The following is a 26,521-nucleotide window of genomic DNA, read 5'->3' on the forward strand; positions in this document are numbered from 1 at the left end:
ACACAGTTGCTTTCTGTTCTAACAAGCCAGCGCCAACAAGCGTAACACAAGACAACCCTGGAATATTATAGTCACTACAAGACAAACCCTAAATTTAGTAATTTAGACAGCTCAACTCCAGCAAAAAAAGAGATTTCCTAATTCATCTATTGTGCCCAATATACTGATGCTCCTCTTTCACAAGAAATTGTGAAAGTTCTTGATGATGAAGCTTTACAGTTAAAATCACCCCCTAGTATTATAGTCTGATTACATTTTATTTTTTATAATATATTTTATTGATTTTTTAAAAACATAAATCACTTAATAATTGATGAACAGTGTGTTGTCTGGGTTACATTTGTGAAACAATCACTAACAATTGATTTCTATAATCCATAATGCACATAATAGTTTTAGTTGATTTCCTCTTTTCCCAAAATATCCTCTTTTGCAAACATTGAGTTAATAAAATTCTTATTGTTTTGATAGATAACAATTATATATATATATATATTTCCCAATAGTCCTAAAAATAATAATCACATCAATATAATATTTCTTTTCTATGCAATCATTCTGGTTGCCTTATCATAGATCCTATTACAGTCCTTATTTTAATTTGTTTCTCCCACCAAATTCTAGATATTCTTACTGTTAAGATTTTCTAAAAAATTAATTACATTTAAGAATTTAACTCTATTTTTCCATATGAACCATCTCAGTTTTACATTTCTTAAGAAATAGATAAAACAGTAGAAAAAAGAAAAGCAAGAGTAAAGAAGCATAAAAAATAACATACTACTTAAAGTATAACAACTACTTAAAGTAAGCTAATATGTATTTATTTCCTAAATTTCTTGTTCTTTTTAACCATAATTAAAAATATGTTTAATCTTTAAACATTCCGTTTAATACATCTAGTCATCTAATCCTTTAACTCTTATTCAAAATTTTTATCCATTATAATTTTCTTAAATTCATCACATTTAAACATCTAAAACATTTTCTTTATCTATGTCATTTAAACTTTTTTATATTACTCATATAAAGAAAGAGAACAAAAAATGGGAAAAAAGCATACTATATTATATTTAGCGAATTCATCCCTCTTAGAGTGACATATATATTCCAAAACTTTTCTATTTCTTTAACCATATTCAAACAAACGTTTCTTTTTTAAGTATTCTCTCTGGTAACTCCCATCATCTATTTTCTTAGTTTCCACTTTAGTCTTTTTCTTTTGCCCAGAGTCTGTCTTAATCAATCTATTTTGCTGAATCAAAAAGTTTTTCCATATGTTCGTAAATGTTTCTGTGGATATAAAATGTAAATCAGGAAAGTCCCTTTGTAAGGGACTTCTGCCCTTCCCTGTTTGTTGAAAAAATTTTTTCTTTCTCTCTGCTTCTCTTATCATTTCCTTTCTCTTCAATGTTCTTGACATCTCTGCAATCCATTTTATCCAATCTGTTTTCTTATCCTCAGATTTATTTTGTAGTCTTAAGGGATAAATTGTTTTTTCCAATTCTTGTGAATTTTTCCCCACTAAGATTAAATCATGGCTCCTTGTTTTGTTAAGTTCCATCTTTAAGTCTCTATTCTCAATTCTATATCCATTTATCTGTTTTATCTGCTCCTTCTCTATTATTGTTTTCTGGGAATTTTTTTGTTGTAGCGTTAACTTGGAAATAGATTGATTTATATTTTCAAAGTTGTTTTGGATTTCTTTGTGGTTTAAAGTTATTGTTGTTTGAATTAGCTGCAGTGTACTATATATCTCCTCCTGTGACGTATTTATGTTTTCTTGATATGTTCTTTCTACATGTCTCTGATCCATGATAGCCAAGAATTTGAGTTTTCCTCTTTCTTTCTTTTCTCTGTAAATAGCTTTAAAGTCCCAATTAGATAGATATTTGTAATCCAAATAGTTCAAAAAAGATTTTCCCCCCTGAAATTTATAATTCTGTTTGTCTACAGCCCAGATTATTGTCTTTTTTTGTCACAGCTGTTCTTTGTTGTTAAAGCTTTGAAGGTGACATAATTAGTTTTTCCCAGATTTTGCCGAGTCTTATATTAAAGTCATAGCTGTCATAGTCTTCATCTGCCACTAGGTGTCAGCAACTATTCATTTTTCAATTTCCAAAATGAACAATTATCTCTGAAATGAGAGTCTTAACCTTAAAACAATTTTAGATTTATCCAGATTTAAATTTTAAGTTTCAAGTTTTATATTTATTTCACTTCCATATATTTTGATCCTCCATAAAAAGATTGATTCGCTGCTTCCGTTAGTATAAGGGTGGGGCGGAAATCCCCCTCCTTCCCTTTCGGAGGTATTTTGCTTTTTGGGGATCTTTTCCAGGGAATTAAGTGTAAAATAGAAAAGAGAAGATCAAATTCTTCGCCCAGTTTCAAGCACGCTGTTCACAGTTGTGCTGGTTAGTGCTTTTGGACTTTGGTTGCAAGTAGCTTGAGCTGGTCGATGCAATATGGCCAGCCTTTCTCCTGTTGGGTTAGAAGGCTTTCCCCAAGTCGAATGGAATGACTACCGCCATTCCAGAATCTCTGGAGCACCCTTCTTTCTTCATCACCTCTTCAGGGCGTCTTAGACCCATGACAGGGCGAAATTAGCCACACAAAACTGGAAGTCCTATAGTCTGATTACATTTTAAACAACTGAGAGGAAACAAAATATTCTATACAATTTACAGAGAAAATTTCCATCATAATGTTTTTAGTTTTCTCTGAAGCCTCACCCAACCCATACAACACGGAGATTGTTTATTAAAATGTCACACCTCAGTTTACAAATAAGAGAGTTTAGTGCTGTACAGTGGGCATTCAAGGAAATGGAGCTTGGGATACAGTGATACTGTAAATTGGGACATTAGAAAATAGTTGCCCCTAAAGCAACAGATCTGTCTACTTATATACAAATCTTTACAGTAGTGTTTTTTTCCCTGCAGATACACAATCCCAAAACAGTTGAAAAAATAACTGAAGAAAAAAGAAAGGAAAAGGAAGCTATCAATAAAATGAGTGGTGATATCAGAAAATATCTAAAGAAGTGCAGAGGAACAGGAGGAATACAAGATCAACCTCTGAATGGCTGGAAGAACCATCTAATATGACCACCTGTGCAACACATCAATGTTTCTTGACTTTGTTGGCATCCATCACTCTCTGGCAAGCACTGAGGTGCTTCCAGGCATCCCAGATGAGAAGAGAGGGAATGATAATCCACAGACCATTCAGAAAGACAAAGTAAAACCAGAAGTAGGTAGGATGCCACATCTCACTATGGCGAAAGCCATCACGGTATTCGGTGTAGAAGTACAGAATTTCACTATATAGTTGACCTATTGTTAGAGATAGACAACATGGCTGATAAAAGTAGGAAGAAAAGATCAAAAGTAGACAAGCCAAAAGAGAAATGCAGTCAGGTGTATGGAACATTAACCAAGAATCAAAATATTAAATTAATTGCTTTTGAAAGATTGCATTAACATTTATATATCCTGACATACCTCCCTCCCTGTCTTGCATACCTACCTAGTGACACCACTAGCTGTAGCACGTATCGATGGGACTGGCGTGAAAGAAATGCGACTGCAGTCCAAAGACTGAGGGGAGTCAAAATACAGGCAGTGATGGTTTCCAGGCAAACTACGAAATTATCTGATCTGCAGATACAAAAATGAAATGAATGTCACCTTGAGGTCCCAAAACATCCCAATTTTCTTACATTTCACTACATTCAAACTGGAGGGGGAGAAAGATGATAGATAGATATGAGACCGGAAAACAAATGTCATTCCCCGATATGCTCTTTTAAGGCATGAATAGAATTCAATGGGAGGTTTTTTTTCCCCTAAAATAATTTAGAAATATAAAAGATTAGGATCCTTAAAAAGAAATGCAGGAATTATTTTAATTTTCCTGTACTTGCCATATTAAAAAATTGTCTTGGCAACAGAAAATATATTAAGAGAACTCATGCTGTCTAGATTTGCCGTGGCATTCCTCCCCAGGAGCAAGGGTCTTTTAATTTCTTGGCTGCAGTCCCCATCTGTGGTGATCTTGGAGCCCAGGAAAATAAAATCTGTCACTACCTCCATTTCTTCCCCATCTATTTGCCAGGAATTGAGAGGGCCGGATGCCATGATCTTGGTTTTCTTAATGTTAAATTTCAAGCCAACTTTTGCACTCTCCTTCTTCACCTGCAACACGAGGCTCTTTAGTTCTTCTTCACTTTCTGCTATTAGAGTGGTATCATCTGCATATCTTAGGTTGTTGATATTTCTCCCGGCAATCTTAATTCCAATATTTGATTCACCTAGCCTTTCTCATGATGTGCTCTGCATATAAGTTAAATAGGCAGGGCAACAATATACAGCCTTGCCAGATTCCTTTCCAAATTTTGAACCAATTAGTGGTTCCGTGTCCAGTTCTCACTGTTGCTTCTTGAGTCGCATATACGTTTCTCAAGAGACAAATAAGATGGTCTGGTACTCCCATCTCTTTAAGGACTTGCCACAGTTTGTTATGATCCTATAATCAAATGCTTTAGCATAGTTCAGGGGTCAGCAACCTGAAACAGTGAAAGAGCCACTCGGAACCGGTTCCCTCACAAAAGGAAAAACTGGGAGCCACAAAAAATATGCGCGCATGCGCAGAACAGGGTTTGACTGAAGTGTGGAGCCAAGGCGAGATATGCACCTACCCTGCATATTTGAATTGATTGGTTGAACTTTTGTAGTCCCACTTTTTTGGACTGCACATGGCAGAGGACCGGGAGCCGCAGGAGACGGCTGAAAGAGCCGCATGTGGCTCCGGAGCTGCGGGTTGCAGACCTGTGGCATAGTTAATGAAGCAGAAGTAGATGTTTTTCTGGAACTCCCTAGCTTTCTCCATGATCCAGCGTATGTTGGCAATTTGATCTCTAGTTCCTCTGCCTCTTTGAAATCCTGCCTGTACTTCTGGTAGTTCTTGATCCACATACTGCTGGAGTCTAGCTTGTAGGATTTTAAGCATAACTTTACTAGCATGTGAAATGAGTGCAATGGTGCGATAGTTTGAATATTCTTTGGCACTGCCTTTCTTTGGAATTGGAATATAAACTGATCTTTTCCAATCCGGTGGCCACTGTTGAGTTTTCCAAATTTGCTGGCAAATTAAGTGTAGCACTTTTACTGCATTGTCTTTTAAGATTTTGAATAGCTCAGCTGGAATACTGTCACCTCCACTAGCTTTGTTGTTGCCCAGCTTTTCTAAGGCCCACTTCACTTCACATTCTAGGATGTCTGGCTCGAGGTCAGTGATCACCTCATCGTGGTTATCAGGGACGTTAAGCTCATTCTTGTATAGTGCTTCTGTACAATTTTGCCACCTCTTCTTAATCTCTTCTGCCTCTGTTAGGTCCCTGCCATTTTGGTCCTTTATCATGCCCATTTTTGCATGAAATGTTCCCTTCATCTCTCCAATTTTCTTGAAGAGATCTCTGGTCCTCCCTATTCTATTGTTTTCTTCTATTTCTTTGCACTGTTCATTTAAGAAGGCATTCTTATCTCTTCTAGCTATTCTCTAGAATTCTGCATTCAATTGGGTGTATCTTTCTTTTTCTCCCTTGCCTTTTGCTTCCCTCCTTTCCTCAGCTATTTGCAAAGCTTCCTCAGACAGCTATTTTGCTTTTTTGCATTTCTTTTTCTTTGGGATGGTTTTAGTTGCTACCTCTTGTACAATGTTGCAAACCTCCATCCATAGTTCTTCAGGCACTCTGTCTATCAGATCTAATTCCTTAAATCTATTTGTCACCTCTACTGTATATTCATCAGGGATATGATTTAGTTCATACCTGAGTGGCCTAGTGCTTTTCCCTACTTCCTTCAGTTTAAGCCTAAATTTTGCAACAAGAAGCTCATGGTCTGAGCCACAGTCAGTTCTTGGTCTTGTTTTTACTGACTGTATAGAGCTTCTCCATCTTTGGCTGCAGAGCACATAGTCAATCTGATTTCTGTGTTGACCGTCTCGTGATGTCCATGTGTAGAGCCGTCTGTTGGGTTGTTGAAAAAGAGTGTTTGCTATGACCATTGTATTCTCTTGACAAAATTCTATCAGCCTGTGCCCTGCTTCATTTTGTACTACAAGGCCAAACTTGCCTGTTATTCCAGTTATCTTTTGGCTTCCTACTTTAGCATTCCAATCCCCCATGATAATAAGGACATCATTTTTTGGTGTTAGTTCTATAAGGTCCTGTAGGGCTTCATAGAACCGGTCAGTTTCATTCTTTTCAGCATTGGTGCTTGGGGCATAGACTTGGACTACTGTGATATTGAATGGTTTGCCTTGGATTCGAACTGAGATCATTCTGACATTTTGGGGATTGTATCCCAGTATTGCTTTTCCTACTCTTTTATTGACTATGAAGGCTACTCCATTTCTTCTGAGGGATTCTTGCCTGCAGTAGTATACCTGATGGTCATCTGAATTAAATTCACCCATTCCTATCCATTTTAGTTCGCTGATTCCTAAGATGTCAATATTCAGTCTTGTCATCTCGTTTGACCACGTCCAGCTTCCCTTGATTGATGGATCTTATATTCCAGGTTTCTATGGAGAAAAAATCTTTACAGCATTGGACTTTCCTTTCACCACGAGATACATCCACAGCTGAGCATCCTTTCGGCTTTGGCCCAGTTGCTTCATTCTTTCTAGCGCTACTAGTACTAGCCCTCTGCTCTTCCACAGTAGCATATTGGATGCCTTCTGACCTGAGGGGCTCATCTTCCAGCACCATATCTTTTTGCCTTTTGGTACTGTCCATGGGGTTTTCATGGCAAAGATACTCGAGTGGTATCTTTGATACTCTGCTATGACCTGTCCATCTTGGGTGGCCCTGCACGGCATAGCTCATAGCGTCATTGAATTACGCAAGCCCCTTCGCCACAACAAGGCAGTAAGGGGGTCAGACCAGGTACTTGTGTTCAAAGTTGCTTAATGCTGGATCTTTGCAGAAATATCCAGACCTTTGCCTGTCACTTCAAAGTTAACACTTACATCATAAATCTGCTGTCACCTTTGCTATATTCCTTCCCTGGAAGATATAAAGAGAAATTAGTAGAAAAAGAAATTCATGGGAACTGCAGTAGAGAGAGTTTGTGAATTTCCCTGTATTTTTCTTAAATATTAATTATAGCAGGGTTGTGCACCACCTTAGATAAAAGGCAAATAGATGCTTGGAACACCCAGAGATGCAGAAGTGACACCTGTCTCCAACTCCTTAAACCAAACACATCTGTTCTGAAATTTCCAAGTACTTCCTATTCTAGAAGGCAACATACAATGAATGTGAGATTATACAGACCACATGAATGCTATCATGCCAATACAACTTTCTAAATACACAAGGACTTACTTTAGCCTAAAATCATGCTTTTTGGTAACAAATGCAAATATTAAGAAACATACATTTTCACTTCTCACGGTTTCAATAATACTAGAAGGAATCAAATACTCTTAAATTCAGATGTAGTTGTAAAATTTGAAGATTTTAGTGTGTTGTATGTGTACCCCATTCTTTATGGCTTATTCAGCAAACCATGGCATAGCCAGATGTGCAAACTGAATTATTGTGACTAATATAAAATGTAATTTTTCTAATCTGATTTCTGCTTGCCTTATTGTTACAATTTCAAAGGATAGCATTATAGATATATGTTTTTATCTAGACTTTTGTAAGGATTAAGTGATTTGATACTACAGATTCTGTACTGCTGGCTCAAATTCCCAGGAGCCGTTATAGGTAAGAGCAATGGGACAGGATGCTGGGATTTATAGTTGAGAAAGATTTGGAAGTTTGATGATCTTTCAGCTGACATACTTTTATCACTTCTGCAAAAATTGCAGCTTTCTAGGTATATACTATTAATATAATATATAAACCAACCTGTCCACTTTGAAGACTTTCAGGTATGCCGGATTTCACTTCTCATTTTCTCTCACATATGTGGAAAGCATGAGGTTGAAGATGCTCCATGGATTAATCTCAACAAATAGTAACCTGTCTTCAATCAAACTTATTTTATCTACAAAAGATACTGTTACATCTTGTTGTTGACACACATGCTATATCTAATTGGACCACATTCTATGTGATGGCTAATTCAGGAGTTTGGGGAAGAAAAATGAAATAATTAGGGAACAGATTGGTTGAAGTGCTGGTCTAGAAAGCAGGAGACAGTGAGTGACTTTAGGCCTGTTAGTCTGTCAGGCTGAACCACTTCACACATAGTTCTTTTGTGGAGTATTAAGATATGGAGGAGTTCTTTTGTGGAGTATTAAGATATCATCTCGCTGATTTCAAAAGAAGCACAGCAAACTTTAGAAATTGTGCAGCCCTTGGTCTCATTAGAAGAACCAAGGGCTCAAAGAGTGACACGAGTTGCGACTAGATGCAAGGAACAACAACAACAACAACAGAAACAATATTCTACAATTACAACTCAAGAATCTACTAATACAGAAGCAGTGGGAGGAGCAAGACCAAAGAAGCAGATGTTTGTGAATCTGCAAGACACGCTCTGAAAGCTTCAAGTAGCAAAAGATGGTGACAAAGTTTCTGACATGGAATGTTAATGGTTTAAATTCACCACAAATGAAAGCTTATATGAGAGGAGTGTTAATATATTTGAATAATAAATATAGACGTAGATTGGAATATAAGCATAAAGAATTAGAGGAGGAAATAAAGATGAAAGAGAAGGCTTTTATTTTGGATTCATCTAATAAAAGGTTGAAAGAAGCAATTAATTTGCTAAGAGGGCAGTTTGATATGCTGATGGCAGATCAGGTGGCAACCAACTTACGATACGTCAAACATAATACTTTTTATAATGCTAATAAGCCAGGTAGATGATTAGCTTATTTGTTAAGGAAAAAACAAAAACCACGTAACGTAGATAAGATAGAATATAAGGGTAAAGAGGTGTTTCAGCAAAATCTTATTAAAAAGGTTTTTAGTGAATTTTATTCTAAATTATATGCAAGGGATATAACTCAAGGTTTAGATATAGACAGGTATTTATTTACAAGAAGTGAATATTCCTATACTTACACAGGAGCAGAGGGAAGGGATGAACCAACCGATAGCTCTTGAAGAAATTATTTTAGCAATTAAACAATTAAAAGTGGGTAAATCACCTGGAACAGACGGTTTGACAGCCATTTATTATAAGAATTTACAATTAGAGTTGGTGGAACCTTTAAAAGAATTATTTAGGACAATTCAATCTGGAGGGGAAGTGCCTCCATCATGGAGAACAGCATTCATATCATTGATTCCAAAGGAAGATCAAGATCTTACCCAACAAAAAAATTATAGACCTATATCGCTCTGAAATATAGATTATAAGATATTTGCAAAGATCTTAGCAAATAGATTAATGAAGGTTATGCAGCAAATGATTTATAGTGATCAAACAGGATTTATAAGTGATAGACAAATGACGAGTAATGTGAGACATATTGTTAGTAACACCAGCTACCTGCAATTAGTGCAGGTTCGCATCCCACCAGGCTCAAGGTTGACTCAGCCTTCCATCCTTCCGAGGTAGGTAAAATGAGGACCCAGATTGTTGGGGGCAATTAAGCTGACTTTGTAATAATGCCGCTTGGGGGTATGTGTGAAAGCCCTAATAAGCAGGCATATACATAGAATGAAGGCTACTGCTAAGCTTGTAAGCCGCCCTGAGTCTTCGGAGAAGGGCGGGATATAAATGGAATTAAAATAAATAAATAAACCTATTAGAATATTTGGAAAGAAATAATCAAGTCCCTGCAGCGCTTATTTTTTTGGATGCTGAAAAGGCATTTGATCAATTGAATTGGCAATTTTTATTTAAAGTTTTAGAGAAGATGGAGTTTGGTGATAAGTTTTTACAACATATCAGGGCAATTTATCAGAAACAAACAGCTCAAATAATAATTAATGGTAGTTTAACAGAAGCTTGCAAAATTGATAAGGGTACAAGACAGGGATGTCCGTTGTCACCATTACTGTTTGTTTTAACATTGGAAATATTATTGATTAAGATACGTGACTCAAATAAAATAAAGGGAATTAAAATTAAAGATCAAGATTATAGATTGAGAGCGTTTGCAGATGACCTGGTTATTACATTAGGTCAACCAACTTACTCGGTTATAGATTTAATGGAAATAATTTTGCAATATGGGCAGGTTTCTGGATTTAAGGTTAATAGACAAAAAACTAATAATTTTGTCTAAAAATATGACTATGGAACAAAAGGTAGTCTTAGGAAAATTAACAGGATTTGAAATAGCTAAAAAGATTAAATATTTGGGGGTATATCTTTCAGACTCAAATGTGAAATTATATAAAAATAATTATGAATTGTTATGGTTAAAAATACAAAAAGAATTAGATAGTTGGAGGAAATTACAATTGTCTTTATTGGGAAGAATTGCAGCAGTTAAAATGAATGTTTTACCAAAATTTTTATTTTTGTTTCAAATGATACCTATACTTTAAAAAGATTCAAATTTGGAAGAATGGAAGAAAGGCATTAATAAATTTATTTGGGCAGGGAAAAGACGGAGAGTAAAACTCAAGATAATGCAAGATATACATGAAAGAGGTGGTCTTAAAATGCCCAATTTTAAATTATATTATGAAGCTGTGGCTTTATCAACAATTAGTAATTGGTTTAATTTAACAGAAGGAAGATTATTGAATATTGAGGGACATGATTTATTATATGGTTGGCATGCATATTTATTGTATGATAAAAAGGTGGATAATATCTAACACATATATTAAGGTATGCCCTGTTGCGAGTTTGGAAAAAATATTGATACAAGTTAAATTATAAAATACCAATTTGGGCAATACCTAAGCATGCAATAGAAAATATAAGTCTGGGATTTAAACATGATGTGACTACATATAAAGATATTCTTAGATTGGAGAGGAATGTATGGCAATTAAAGCCATTTAATATCTTAAAAGAAGGGAAAATAGTACAAACTTGGTTTCAGTATGGTCAGATACAAGCTAGATGGAAAGAAGATCAGAAAATTGGTATTACAACAACAGATGAAAATTTGGTAAAACAAATTAGAGATCAAAGTCAAGCGCATATAAGAAGGATATATAATGCATTGATAGAAATAGATTCAGAAATGGAACTTGTCAAAGATTGTATGATAAAATGGGCCCAGAATATTCAAGAGCCAATAACGATGGATGTTTGGGGAAAAAATTGGGTCAGAAATGTAAAATTTACTCAGGCTCAAAATTTAAGAGAGAATTTTTATAAAATGTTTTATAGGTGGCACTTAGATCCTAAAAAATTAGCATGTATGTATCCAAATTATCAGCCCAAATGTTGGAGGTGTGGTTGTGAGGATGCAACCTATTACCACATGTGGTGGACTTGTAAAAAAATTAAAGTTGTTTGGATTAAAATTTGGTGGAATATGCAGAAGATATTTAAGAAAAAGATAAGGTTTACCCCGCAGTTATTCTTATTGGGTATTATTACTGATTGTATTGTTATAGAAACTAAGTTGATGTTGAATTTAATAATGGCAGCAAGACTTGGTTTCGCAATATTGGAAGAAGGAGGAACTGCCTACAGTAGAAGAGTGGACTTTAAAAGTTTCTTTTTTTATTGAAAAGTTTTATAAAAGTTACAAAAAATCCCCAAAACTAACCCACCCCAAACCCACCCCCTCTCCCTCCCCCACTTCCCAGAGCTGAGTACAGGGTTACAAATATAATAATCATAATCTAACTAACATTAACCAACTACCGTAGATTCCGGCGTATAAGACTACTTTTTAACCCATGAAAATCTTCTCAAAAGTCAGGGGTCGTCTTATACGCCGGGTGCTGAAACTTTAGGGACAGGGCTGGCTGGAAAACCTGGAGCGGATCTCCCATTTAGTCTGTGCAGGGAAAGCGGGACCAATTGGAGAAGAAGCTGCAGTCTGTGATTTTTTACCGGCTGGGGTCTGGGCTTCTGTCCTTCTAAAGTTGAAGAGCAGCTGTAGGCAGGTGGGGAATGCAAGAGCAATTTGAAAGGCAGGTGGGGAATGCCGTAGCCAGAGCAGCTGCTTAGCTCTAAGGACACATTTGACTCAGGAACTGGGCTGGCTGGCTGGAAAACCTGGAGCGGATCTCCCATTTGGTCTTTTTTTAAAATCCCATTTATATCCCACCCTTCTCCGAAGACTCAGGGCGGCTTACAATTTAAAGCACAAATCAATGTGCTTAGCAATAGCCTTCATTCTATGTATATGCCTGCCTATTAGAGCTTTCACCCCCCCACCCACAAGCAGCATTATTACAAAGTCAGCTTATTGCTCCCAACAATCTGGGTCCTCATTTTACCTACCTCGGAAGGATGGAAGGCTGACTCAACCTTGAGCCTCGTGGGATGAGAACCTGCACTAATTGCAGGCAGCTGGTGTTACATAAGGCTCTGCGCAGGGAAAGCTTTAGAGTGAATTAGGAAAAGTGAAAAAGTGAATTAGGAAAATAGGAAATGGTTGCTGGAATTGGGTATGTGTAGTTTAACAAAGAGAAGGGTGAGGGGTGACATGATAGCAGTGATCCAATATCTCAGGGGCTGCCACAAAGAAGAGGGAGCCAAGCTATTCTCCAAAGCACCTGAAAGCAGGACAAGAAGCAATGGATGGAAACTAGTCAAGGAGAGAAGCAACCTAGAACTAAGGAGAAACTTCCTGACAGTTAGAACAATTAACCAGTGGAACAACCTGCCTCCAGAAGTGGTGAATGCTCCAACACTGGAAGTTTTTAAGAAGAGACTGGACAGCCATTTGTCTGAAATTGTATAGGGTTTCCTGCCTTAGCAGGGGGTTGGACTAGATGATCTCCAAGGTCCCTTCCAACATTATTATTATTATTATTATTATTATTATTATTATTATTATTATTATTATTATTAAGTTTAATCCACTTGCACTGTTTTATGTTTACATGTTTGATGACAAACAGCCTTATGTTTATAAGTGACAGTTTTCCTACTAAGTACCTGCATGTCATAAGCATTTGAATTAAAATTACCATATTAAAATCAAATCTGATGTTTTTTAATTTTTATTTGGTGTGCGTTGGAAGAGGGGTAGTCTTATACGGCGAGTATAGCCTAAACCCTATAATTTAACAGGAAATGTAGGGGGTCGTCTTATACGCCCAGTCGTCTTATACGCCGGAAAATACGGTATATAAATAACCAAGTTCATAATGCACTTTAACTCCCCTTTAACATAAATACAAGCAAAATAAAAGTATACATAATAATAAAAAACAAAATAAAATCCAAATTATTAAACAATACAATATCCAAATTATTAAACCATACTAATACTAAAAATAGTAATAATACCATATACTTAAAACTAATAAAAATTCCACTATAATAAACTATTAATAATAATAACAATCTAAAATTTACTCATAGGCTAAATGGAACTTTTTAGTCCCATATTTATTCTGAATATAATCTATCCATCTGCTCCAGACCGAAATGTATCTTTCTTGTGAATGATCCTTCAAATAAGCAGAAATCTTAGCCATTTCTGCTAAATGACAATTTAAGCGTCCATTCTTCTATAGTAGGCAAGCAATCCTTCTTCCAATATTGCCCTACCAATAGCCTTGCAGCTGTTATCAAATTCAACCTTAAGTTAGTTTCTTTAGTATCACAATCTGTAATAACACCCAATAAAAATAATTGTGGAGTAAACTTTATCTTTCTCTTAAAAATCTTTTGAATGTTCCACCAAATTTTAATCCAAAAAGCTTTTATATTTCTACAAGTCCACCAGATATGAAAATAAGTAGCATCCAAACTGCCACATCTCCAGCATTTAGGCTGTAAATTAGGATACATACAAGACAACTTTTTAGGATCCAGATGCCATCTATAAAACATTTTATAAAAATTTTCTCTTAAGTTTTGGGCCTGAGTAAATTTTACATTTCTAACCCAAATTACCTCCCATATATCCAATGGGATCGGTTCTTGAATATTTTGGGCCCACTTTACCATGCAATCTAATTGGATCCGGAAACTAATTCCGTTTCCGAATCCAATTCTATTAAAGCATTATAAATTCTCTTTATATGCACTCGATTTTGATCTTTAATCTGTTTTACCAAATTTTCATCCATTAATGTAATACCAACCTTTTGATCTAACTTCCACCTAGCTTGCAATTGAGCATACTGAAACCAGGACTGTACAATATTTTCTTGTTTTAACTCAGCTAACAACTTTAATTGCCAATCATTCCCTACCAATCTAAGTAATTCCTTATAAGAATTCATATCCAAATTCACACCCATAGATACACTCTCTATCGCGTGTTCAGGAATCCCCCAGATTGGTATTTTATAATTTAACTTATAATAATACTTCTTCCAGACACGTAATAAAGCACTTCTTAAAATATGAGATTTAAAAGCCTTGTCAACTATTTTATCATAAATTAAATATACATGCCACCCATATAATAAGTCCGACTTTAAAAGTTTCTAACTTGGCAGAAATGGCAAAAATTTCAGCATACCTGAAAGAACAATCGCAACAGAGATATATTTTGGAATGGAGAAGATGGATTAAATATATTCAGAATAAATATGGGACTAAAAAATTTCATTTAGCATATGAATGAATATTAGAATTATAAGATGCACTATTATTTACCTATGTATAAGGGGAGTTAAAGTGCGATAGGATTTAAAGTGTATTTACAGTTGGTTAGCATATTTTAGTTTAAGCTTGTTAGAGGCAATACCCTGCTTTCAGCTCTGGGAAGTCGGGGGGGGGGGGGAGGGGGGATGTGGTGGGGAGGGGGAGGGATGGAGTATATTTAAAATGTACTGTAAAACTTTTCAATAAAAAAAAGATATGGAGGATGGAGTATTAGATATGTTCACTGCCTTGAGTTGACACATACAGTGAGGCAATTTTTTTAAAAAAATCTAATAATAATTGGAAATACAGATCCAAAATGAGCTGAGCCATATGGCAAACATCTTCCAACCACAGAGGGAAATACAGAGGGTTACATCTGTAAAATATTGTTGTAGATGAGTTTTTCCCCCCAGGGCTCACTTGAATGCTCTCCACCCAGCCAACCTGCAGGGTAGAGTCTAAAACTTTTCAATAAAACAGAGGTGATTCCAAAGCACAGGAGGGCACACATGTGTCACTTGTGCAGTGCCTTATGTCAAATTTTCTCAGCAACATGGTGCAGCTGCACAGAGCAGCCAGGCAACTACAGGGAAAAATGCATTGCTCTAAAGTTGTCCCTTTTCACATTCCATTGTACCCCACAGCCCTAGCATGTAACCTTTAACACAGGTTCCCTAAGGATAATTACTGTATATGTGGAAATCTATTTATGGCCATGATTTCAGTTTTCACATCATATCAAGTTCCTATATATGGGACTTTCCTAATGAACTATTAAGAATCAATAGCTCTATAAGCCGACAAAAAAGGATAGAGCTCTATATGGAGAGCATAGCAGAAGCATTAAACTATTCCAAGTGTTATAACAGCTAAATCCAGTTTTATCTGCACATTTTATATTTTCCTCTTACTCTTACTGCACAATTGTAATAGGTGCCTTTCAAAGATACAGTAAAAAAAGCTGCCTGCAGATAAAAAAAGGAATCAATCTGGAAAATTTGGAAATCTATATCTGGAGTGATGGCAGGATAGTGCTATCTCAAAAATAACCACATGCATACAGGCAGTCCTCACTTAATGTCCACTTGTTCACTGGCTTTTTGAAGTTACAACAGTGCTGAAGAACTTACAACTGTCCTTGTAGTTGTGGCCATCACAGCAGACCTATGATCAGGTTAATGTGAGTGAGATTCTTGCAACTGGCTTGCAATTATATCACAGCATCCTGCTATCATGTGACTGCCATTTGCAATCTTCATTGCTGGCTTCCAACAAATGTTAATAGGGAAGCCACCAGGAGGTTGCAAATGGTGATCATGTGATTGAGGGATGCTACAGCCATTCAGGATTCATCTAAAGATGGCAATTGGGACTGTAGGAACTGTTCTTATAAGTCAGGGGTCTTCAAACATGGCCCTTTTATGACTTGTGGACTTCAACTCCCAGAATTCCTCAGCCAGCATGCCTGAGGAATTCTGGGAGTTGAAGTCCACAAGTCATAAAAGGGCCACATCTGAATACCGCTGTTGTAAGTTCTTGTGATCATGTGACAATGACTTATGGCCACATCAGTTACACTGAATTTGCTGGTCCAAGTTACTGTTGGTAAGCAAAGACTGTCTATACAAGTGTCACTATCACATATTTGTGTTTTGAAGGATTGACTGACATGTCATTTGCTCCATTTATGCCTCCTACAGATCCTCCTGCCCACCCTCCAGTTTCCCCCATGTTAACCTGCTGCATCAATTTTTCCCCCAAAAATCAAGAGACAGAAACCAGACAGACACACATCTTACAGATCTGCGAGAGAAAGGATGGATCCCCTGGGATTTCCGTATAGTAAAGGGCAAACCAGCCTTCGATCACACCATGAATAAAAACACAGATGGCAAACCAGCAAATGATCAAGGTGCGCCAAGTTCCAAAAGGGCCCCATGTCTTGCTTCGCCAACCTGCTACAAACCAAGTCAACAGCAAGATAATTCCTGAAGTACAGAATACGAATGTCAAGAACTGCCATAAGGGTCGGTCATTTGGGATGTAATTTTGGAGTTCCAGATTCCGAGGCCAGTATGGGTGGTTGACAATAACAGGTTTTGCTTCCAGAACCATAGTGGGTTGAGAAAGTGTGAGTTGAGCCAGTGAAAAAGGCAAGGGCTTCTTCTGGTAGACAATGACCCACCTGCATTAAATGCAGAGAACTAGTTAAGCACAACCTATTATCAGATTCTTTCAGTTTCACAGCTGACAAAATAGAAACAGAACTTATCCTAAAATCTGAACATACAAATATGTATATACACATATATACATATATACACATATATACACAAGGCTTTTTTCCTCATAGAATCAGCCTGGATTGGGCCGCTGCCCCCCCCCGGTAAAATCACTCCCTAATGTAGTTTCTTCTCCCCTTCCCTCCCCCCCCAACAAAGGGCTTTTGACTGGAGCAGGAGCTGTGCGTGAGTTCCGTCACCTTTTTCCCCCCAAAAAACCCACTGCATACACACACACACACACACACACACACACACACACACACACACACACAATACATATATAAAGGTAAAGGTAAAGGTTCCCCCGCACATGCGTGCTAGTCGTTTCTGACTCTAGGGGCCGGTGCTCATCTCTGTTTCAAAGCCGAAGAGCCAGCGCTTGTCCAAGGACGTCTCCGTGGTCATGTGGCCGGCATGACTAGACGCCAAAGGCGCACGGAACGCTGTTACCTTCCCACCGCAGTGGTCCCTATTTTTCTACTTGCATTTTTTACGTGCTTTCGAACTGCTACGTTGGCAGAAGCTGGGACGAGTAACAGGCGCTCACTGTTACGCGGCACTCGGGATTCGACCCGCCAAACTGCCGACCTTCTGATCGACAAGCTCAGCATCCTAACCCACTGAGCCACCGTGTCCCTATAATACATATATACATATATATATATATCCAAAAGTCAAGGCAGTCTTAAGCTTTTAAATTGTCTCTGCAACAAAAACTTTCTTGCCACATTTCCATTACACAATACAGCTGCTCCTTTCACAGAAATCACTCCAATAGGTGACTTGATTTCAAAGATCCCTAGAAGGAGCATGTTCCTTCAGGAAGCAAAAAATTGGCTCCAAGCAGTGTCTTTTCAAATCTACCATCCTACAATGCCACAGTTCAGCTCAGAGACTTACCTACTTTCCACCTTCCAAAGAACTCCAAAGCAATACCTCCCAATATTCACTGCCATCCATGCACCCAAAGTGGACATTTTATGTCTTCATAACTTTTTTTTTTAGAATTGAGAGCAATCTGCTTGTTAACAGACATTTACAGCAACATTATTCAGTCGCTGTTAGAAACCTAATAGTTTACTAAATAATTATTTTTGTTACTTATCCTTTATCAGATGACGATCTTACACACACACACACACACACACACACACACACGAATTATGCTTCTGTTTAAATTTGAGACTAGGAAGGAAGTCTTTTTCACAATTTTTTTTTCTGTAGTAGAAGATTACAGGAGGATGGTTTTAGCAGGAACTTGTGCAAAAAAAACCCCTTAATAACACACGCTGTAATGAGGCACTCTGCAAATACAGTATATAAAAGATTTGTGCCCCTAAACACAACATTTATCCCATATAATCTTTGACCATAAGAGAAACATTACAAAATGTATAAATCAACCAGGAAATCTTACATGCAGGTCAGTTTTTCAGATAACAAAAATTTTATCTCAAACCTTACCCAATGTAGCTTGCAAAACCTCCGCACCAAACGCTTCTCAGCTGTTTCCTAAATCCTCCTTATATACATATATATACACAGGGCTTTTTTTTTAATCATAGAACGCACGGAACAGCGTTCTGGCACTTTTTTTGAACGGAAGAACCGGTTCCTTGTAAGCTACCAGCACTAGTACACGTATGGGTGCAGAGCGCTTTTGTGGACCCCCAGCAGCCCCTTTCCAGGCCTCCGGAGCCTGGATCCATGATCGTGGAACAATTTTGTAGTCCCCCACCCAGCGGTCTGATCCGAGCTCTGGAGGTCTTTTCCAGGCTTCTAGAGCCCAGATCAGGGTGCTGGGGGGCTACTAAATTGCTCCACAGCCATGGATCCGGCCTCCGGAGGCTTGGAAAAGGCTCCTGGAACCCGGATCAGGCTGCTGGGGGGGCTGCAAAATCGTTCCATGGCCACAGATCTGGGCTCTGGAGGTCTTTTCCAGGCTGCTGGGGGGCTGCAAAATTGCTCCGAGGGCATGGATCTGGGCTCTGGAGGTCTTTTCTACCTGTATAAGCTGCCCAAAGTATTTTCCCGCATGTGGAGAGAGGAAGTGAAATTCTATCCCACCCTCTAAAAACAGCGGTGGAGTTTAAAACGCTGAAAGAATAACCTGATTGTAACTGGATTTCTTTTTTTTTTTGAAATTTTTTATTGATTTTCTAATTTCAAATTTAAATACTTGAAAAGCAATGTGGCGGCTGAGTTGATCAATTATTCAATAACATACAAATATCTTTAGTACAGATCTCAAACTATTACATTAAATATTTCCTCTCTTTTCCCCTTATTTACTGTCTCGTATTTAATAATAATAATGATAACAACAACAATAATAATAATAAAGTTGGAAGGGATCTTGGAGGTCATCTATCCAACCCCCTGCTCAGGGAGGAAACCCTATACCATTTCAGACAAATTAATACAAATTCTTAATTATTAAATTAATTAAATTAATGAAATAAATAGAATTCTTATTAAATTAATACAATTCTTATTATATCAATTAAATAAAAAATTCTTACATTTATCATATTTTTGTTTATACATATCCTACTTGTTTTAACATTCAATTTTTTTAGAAAATCAATGTCCTGATTAGTTTTTCCCAATTGTTTCCCATTAATATTTAAATTTAACATTTAATATTTATAATTTCCAAGTTTTAAATAATCCCAATTCCCTTTATCACAATTCATCACAAAATCTAATGTTCAGGATACATGTCTTATCTATTTGAATTCTCACCATCTTACTTCAACCAATTAATAATACAATATAATATTCTTGTTTTCTGGTAATTTCCAAATATCTTAAATTTAGTAACCAAAGTTTCTCTTATTTCAACATTTAATACTTCCTCTCTTCTTCTCTTAATATCTACTATCTCATATTTAAACTAGTAATTTTTTATTACCGCTAAATAAGAACATATTTATTACATTCATCGATAAATGTTTAGCTTATATATCTTAATTACCTTTACATTTAACCTTTATAAGCAAATCAATGTTCAAAGTCAATTGTTAATATTTCTACTTCCAAGTTTTAAATGACCAAAATTTTCTTTATCTCAACTCATAACAATATCTAGTATTCAAAATATACATCTTATCTATTTGAATATATTCTATTTTAATTCTCACTAGTAAGTCAAAACCCCAATTTTTTTCAGTCTTATTCTAGCTTTCTTTCTTTGCCAAATCGTCCTCCATGTCCGTGCTTTTGAATCATCAAATAAATCTCCCTGCGTTGTTATGTGCATTGTTTGACGTAGAAAGAACCATCCAGTTGCCATTTTTTTGAGAAGACTAACAAATCGTCTCTCTATTTTTCCATCTCAATGTGGTTGTCCTGAACTGTTTATCTTCTCTTCAATCTGTTCTTCTTCTTGAACCTCAGGTTTCTTCCGATTTGTGTAGAAAGTCTTTTCCCTTTTCCATATTTTTAGTCCCTTTTCTGGATTTTCCATTGACTGTATTTGTTGATCAGTTGAGTTTTCTGTCATCATATTTAATTGTTCCACTTTTTTCTGTTATATTCTATGTAGTTAATTTTTAAATTGTAGTTAAAGTTTGAGTTCGTATCTCTGGGCTGACATCTTGTTCTTTTCTGTAACCTCTTATTTCATCAGTAGCTGTTAGAATAGTATGATGAATTGCTTTCAACATAAAAAGAATCTGTTCCTAATCTTCATCCATATTCTCTTATTAGTGTATTTGGTTAAAATCTTTAGAATCAGAGAATGCAGGAAAAAATTTTTTGTCACTGAGCGTGGAACACAGCTGGGCTTCACAGCTAATGTCTCAAGGTTACATAGGTCTTATCTATTGTCTGGGCTGGTGGCCAAGACTCTTTTAAGCAATAACAAATTGTAATATCAGGTTTGGCCACAAGATGTTGACGCTAATTTAAAGTTTTCTTCTGAATCCAATGTTTTTATAATCTTTTCAGTTTTGCTTCTTTTTATAAGTAAAGACCCAGATCTTCAGTGAGAATAGAAACTCTTTTAGTCCACGAACTTTAAGAATTAAAGATTCCAATTAGGATCAGGTTCTTCTTGCAACGTTTTAAACTCCCCTGGATAGTCATTCGCCACTGTTTCTAGAGGGAGGGATAAAATCTCCCTTCCCTATCCACAGGGGAAAGTACTTTAAGCAGATTATTCAGGAAAAAATAGTTAGGATTTAAGAGAGGCAGATCTCACCAAGTCTCATCCACGTTGCTTTATGATTGCCTGGTGGTGTGACTTTGGCTGTCTGCAGCCTAGTGACGAGCCATATTGCTATGGCCAGTCTTTCGTCTGCCGGTTTGGAGGGCTGCCCCAGATCGAGTGGAAGGTCTACTGCCCTCTCGCGATCAAGCGGGGATCCTTGCTGGTTGCCCCTACAGGGTGACTTTTGACCCTTTCCAGGGTCCCCCAGCGATGCAAAACTGGATGCGGAAGACAGAGCTCGCCTTCCAGACGTCCATGGCAGCTGCGTCAGCAAATCGGAAGTCCTGATTCCAACTGAATTTTTACCTTTCTAAAATTTGAGGACTAAAAGATTTCTTATTCTTATTGAAGATTTGGGTTTTTACTTACAAAAAAGAAGTAAAATTGGAAAAAGGATTATAAAAATTTTGGACTAAAAAAAACAACCTAAATGGTATGGGCGACATCGTGTGGCTAAACATGATATTACAACTTGTTATTGTCTAAAAGAGACTTGGCTTGAAGCCCAGACTATAGATAAGACTTTTGCAATCTTGGCAGATATCAGCTGTGAGAAGCCCAGCTGTGGTCTATACTCAGTGACAAAATTATTTTCATTCTCTGATTTTAAAACTTTTAATTTAACATACCACTACAAAAACATGGATGAAGATCAGGAACAGATTCTCTTTATGTTGAAAGCAATTTATGAAACTATTCTTACATTTATGAAACAAGAAGCTACAGAAAGAACAAGATGTCAGCCTAGATATACAAACCCAAACTTTGATTACAACTAAAGAATCAACTACACAAAATATAATAGAAGTGGAACAATCAAATACTATGATAGAAGATTCAACTGATCAACAAACACAGTTAATGGAAAAGCCAGAAAAGGGACTGACAACACTGAAAATGGAAAAGATTTCTATATAAACCAGAAGAAACCTGAGGATCAAGAACAGACCCAAGGGAAGATAAACATTTCAGGACAACTACGTCGAGATGGAAAAATAGAGACACGATTTGTTAGCCCTTCCAAAAAAATGGCAACTGGATGGCCTCTTTTATCTTAGACAATATATATAATAACAGAGGTAGATTATTTGATGACTTAAAAACATGGATATGAAAGGCGAGTTGGCAAAGAAAGCTAGAATAAGGCTGAAGAAAATTGGGGTTTTGACTTATTAGTGAGGATTAAAATAGAATATACTCAGACAAGATGTGTACTTTGAGTACTAGATTTTGTTATGAACTGAGATAAAGAAAACTTTGGTCATTTAAAACTTGGAAGTATAAATATTAAAAGTTAAATTTGAATATAGATTTGTTTATAAAGGTTGAATGTAAAAGTAATATATATATATATGCTAAAAATCTATTGATAAATGTAATAAACATGTTTTCATTTAGCTGATATAATAAGAACTGTACTAGCTTAAATATGAGATAGTAGACATTAAGAGGCAAGTTTGGCCTTGGAGTACAAAATGAAGCAGGGCACAGGCTGATAGAATTTTGTCAAGAGAATACGATGGTCATAGCAAACACTCTTTTCCAACAACCCAAGAGACGGCTTTACACATGGACATCACCAGACGGTCAACACAGAAATCAGATTGACTATATGCTCTGCAGCCAAAGATGGAGAAGCTCTATACAGTCAGTAAAAACAAGACCAGGAGCTGACTGTGGCTCAGACCATGAGCTTCTTGTTGCAAAGTTTAGGCTTAAATTAAAGAAAGTAGGGAAAAGTGCTAGGCCAGTCAGGTATGAATTAAATCATATCCCTGTTCAATATACAGTAGAGGTGACAAATAGATTTAAGGAATTAGATCTGATAGACAGAGTGCCTGAAGAACTATGGACAGAGGTTCGCAACATTGTACAACAGGTAGCAACCAAAACCATCCCAAAGAAAAAGAAATGCAAGAAAGCAAAATGGCTGTCTGAGGAAGCTTTGCAAATAGCTGAGGAAAGGAGGGAAGCGAAAGGCAAGGGAGAAAAAGAAAGATATGCCCAATTAAATGCAGAATTCCAAAGAATAGCTAGAAGAGATAAGAATGCCTTCTTAAATGAACGATGCAAAGAAATAGAAAAAAACAATAGAATAGGGAGGACCAGAGATCTTTTCAAGAATATTGGAGAGATGAAGGGAACGTTTAATGCAAAAATGGGCATGATAAAGGACCAAAATGGCAGGGACCTAACAGAGGCAGAAGAGATTAAGAAGAGGTGGCAAAATTACACAGAAGAACTATACAAGAATGAGCTTAATGTCCCTGATAATCACAATGAGGTGATCACTGACCTCGAGCCAGACATCCTAGAATGTGAAGTGAAGTGGGCCTTAGAAAAGCTGAGCAACAACAAAGCTAGTGGAGGTGACAGTATTCCAGCTGAGCTATTCAAAATCTTAAAAGACGATGCAGTAAAAGTGCTACACTCAATTTGCCAGCAAATTTAGAAAACTCAACAGTGGCCACAGGATTGGAAAAGATCAGTTTACATTCCAATTCCAAAGAAAGGCAGTGCCAAAGAATGTTCAAACTATCGCACTATTGCACTCATTTCTCATGCTAGTAAAGTTATGCTTAAAATTCTACAAGCTAGACTCCAGCAGTATGTGGATCGAGAACTACCAGAAGTACAGGCAGGATTTCGAAGAGGCAGAGGAACTAGAGATCAAATTGCTAACATACGCTGGATCATGGAGAAAGCTAGAGAGTTCCAGAAAAACATCTACTTCTGCTTCATTGACTATGCTAAAGCCTTTGATTGTGTGGATCATAAAAAACTCTGGCAAGTCCTTAAAGAGATGGGCATACCAGACCATCTTATTTGTCTCTTGAGAAACCTATATGCAGGCCAAGAAGCAACAGTGAGAACTGGACACGGAACCACTGATTGGTTCAAAATTGGGAAAGGAGTCCGGCAAGGCTGTATACTGTCGCCTTGCCTATTTAACTTATATGCAGAGCACATCATGAGAAAGGCAGGGCTAGATGAATCAAAAGTTGGAATCAAGATTGCCGGAAGAAACATCAACAACCTAAGATATGCAGATGATACCACTCTAATGGCAGAAAGTGAAGAGGAACTAAAGAGCCTCTTGTTGCGAGTGAAGAAGGAGAGTGCAAAAGTTGGGTTGAAACTAAACATTAAGAAAACCAAGATCATGGCATCTGGCCCTCTCAATTCCTGGCAAATAGATGGGGAAGAAATGGAGGTAGTGACAGATTTTATTTTCCTGGGCTCCAAGATCACTGCAGATGGGGACTGTAATCAAGAAATTAAAAGACGCTTGCTCCTGGGGAGGAAAAGCCATGGCAAATCTAGACAGCACACTAAAAAGCAGAGATATCACCCTGTCAACAAAAGTGCGTATAGTCAAGGCTATGGTCTTCCCAGTTGCAATGTATGGCAGTGAAAGCTGGACCATAAGAAAGGCTGAGCGCCAAAGAATTGAAGCCTTTGAACTATGGTGCTGGAGAAGACTCCTGCGAGTCCCTTGGACTGCAAGGCGATCAAACCGGTCAGTCCTAGAGGAGATCAACCCTGACTGCTCTTTAGAAGGCCAGATCCTGAAGCTAAAACTCAAATACTTTGGCCACCTAATGAGAAGGAAGGACTCACTGGAGAAGAGCCTAATGCTGGGAAAGATTGAGGGCAATAGAAGAAGGGGATGACAGAGAATGAGGTGGCTGGATGGAGTCACTGAAGCAGTAGGCGTGAGCTTAAATGGACTCCAGAAGATGGTAGAGGACAGGAAAGCCTGGAGGAACATTGTCCATAGGGTCGCGATGGGTGGTACACGACTTCGCAACTAACAACAACAACAAGACATTAAGAGAAAAAGAGGAAGTATTTGTTGAAACGAGAAATTTTGGTTACTAAATTTAAGACATTTGGAAATTAATAGACAATAAGAAAGTTATATTGTATTATTAATTAGATGATGTAAGATGGTGAGAATAGAATGTATTCAAATAGATAAGATATGTATCCTGAATATTAGACTTTGTGATGAATTATGATAAAAGAACTTGTTTACTTAAAACTTGGAAACTATAAATATTAATGTTAAATTTAAATATTAATGGGAAACTAAGAATTGGGAAACTAAGTATTTATAGACAATCAATAAAGACTGAATGTTAAAATAACCAGGATATATATAAGCTAAAAATTATTGATAAATGTAAGAATGTTATTTTTATTTAATTGATATAATAAGAATTGTATTAGTTTAAACATGAGACAGTAAATACTAAGGGGAAAAGAGAGAAAATATTTAATGTGGTAGTTTGAGACTTGTACTAAAGATACTTGCATGTCATTGAATTATTGATTAACTCAGACGCCACGTTGCTTTTTAAATACTTAAATGTAAAATTAGAAAATAAATAAAACATTAAAAAAGAAAGAAACCAAAAAACCTTACTAAATAATTATTTTTGTTACTTAGCCTTTGTCAGATGACAATCTTACACCCCCCACCCCCACCCCGAATTATTCTTCGGTTTCAATTTGAGACAAGGAAAGAAAAGTGTTTTTCACGACTTTTTTTTTCTGTAGTAGAAGATTCTTGCCTTCGCTTTCTCCGTGCTGAGATTTAGAAACTCAAACTGCATCTATTATTCCAAATACGGAGCACAGCCCTGAATTTTGGACTCAAAAGCAAATCAGGAGGATGGTCTTAGCAGGACTTTGTGCAAAAAACCCCGCTTAATATCACGCGCTATAATGAGGCACTCTGCAAATACAGTATAGAAAAGATTTGTTCCCCTAACTTTATCCCATATAATCTTTGACCATAAGAGAAACATTACAAAATCTATAAATCAACCAGGAAATCTTACACACAGGTCAGTTTTTCAGATAACGAAAATTTTATCTCAAACCTTACCCAACGTAGCTCGCAAAACTTCCCCACCAGGCGCTTCTCATCTGTTTCCTAAATCCTCCCAATAAATCCAGTAGCACCCTCGGCAGGTATGGCAACAGACAGGTAAGCCAGCCAATCAACGTCTGCAACGACGAAGGCTGGCCTCTTTTAGGGTTTTTTTTGCTTTACCCGCGCAACTAACGGGGCCGTAGGCTCTGTCAACATACAGTATTCTGGCAAACCGATCGGTAGAAGGTGGCTGAGGCGATGTGGGTTCATACAGCTCCTTCTCGCGTCGTTTTTCTTACTACTTATCTAACAAATCTATATAATCACCCACCTACTCAAGGAATTATAACTCAGGGTACAAGTAGCCATGGTTTATTGAATAAACTACCATGGTTGGTGCAATAAATATGTTGAAGGC

At 36.9% G+C, this 26,521-nt stretch overlaps 1 protein-coding gene across 1 annotated transcript; it reads right to left on the reverse strand.

The window, feature by feature from the left end:
• Positions 1-255: 255 nt before the first annotated feature.
• LOC308663201 (3-beta-hydroxysteroid-Delta(8),Delta(7)-isomerase-like) lies at positions 256-26,179 on the reverse strand. Its single transcript, XM_081319449.1, has 5 exons — positions 26,116-26,179; positions 16,523-16,908; positions 7,036-7,072; positions 3,532-3,662; positions 256-3,338 (listed from the first exon to the last, which is right to left on the reverse strand). The coding sequence occupies exons 1-5, from the start codon at positions 26,154-26,156 to the stop codon at positions 3,127-3,129; spliced, it is 807 nt and encodes a 268-aa protein (XP_081175575.1). The 5' UTR covers positions 26,157-26,179; the 3' UTR covers positions 256-3,126.
• Positions 26,180-26,521: the final 342 nt, after the last annotated feature.

This window comes from Vipera berus (assembly GCF_964194415.1).
Source record: "Vipera berus genome assembly, chromosome: 2".
NCBI classification, from domain to species: Eukaryota; Metazoa; Chordata; class Lepidosauria; order Squamata; family Viperidae; genus Vipera; species Vipera berus.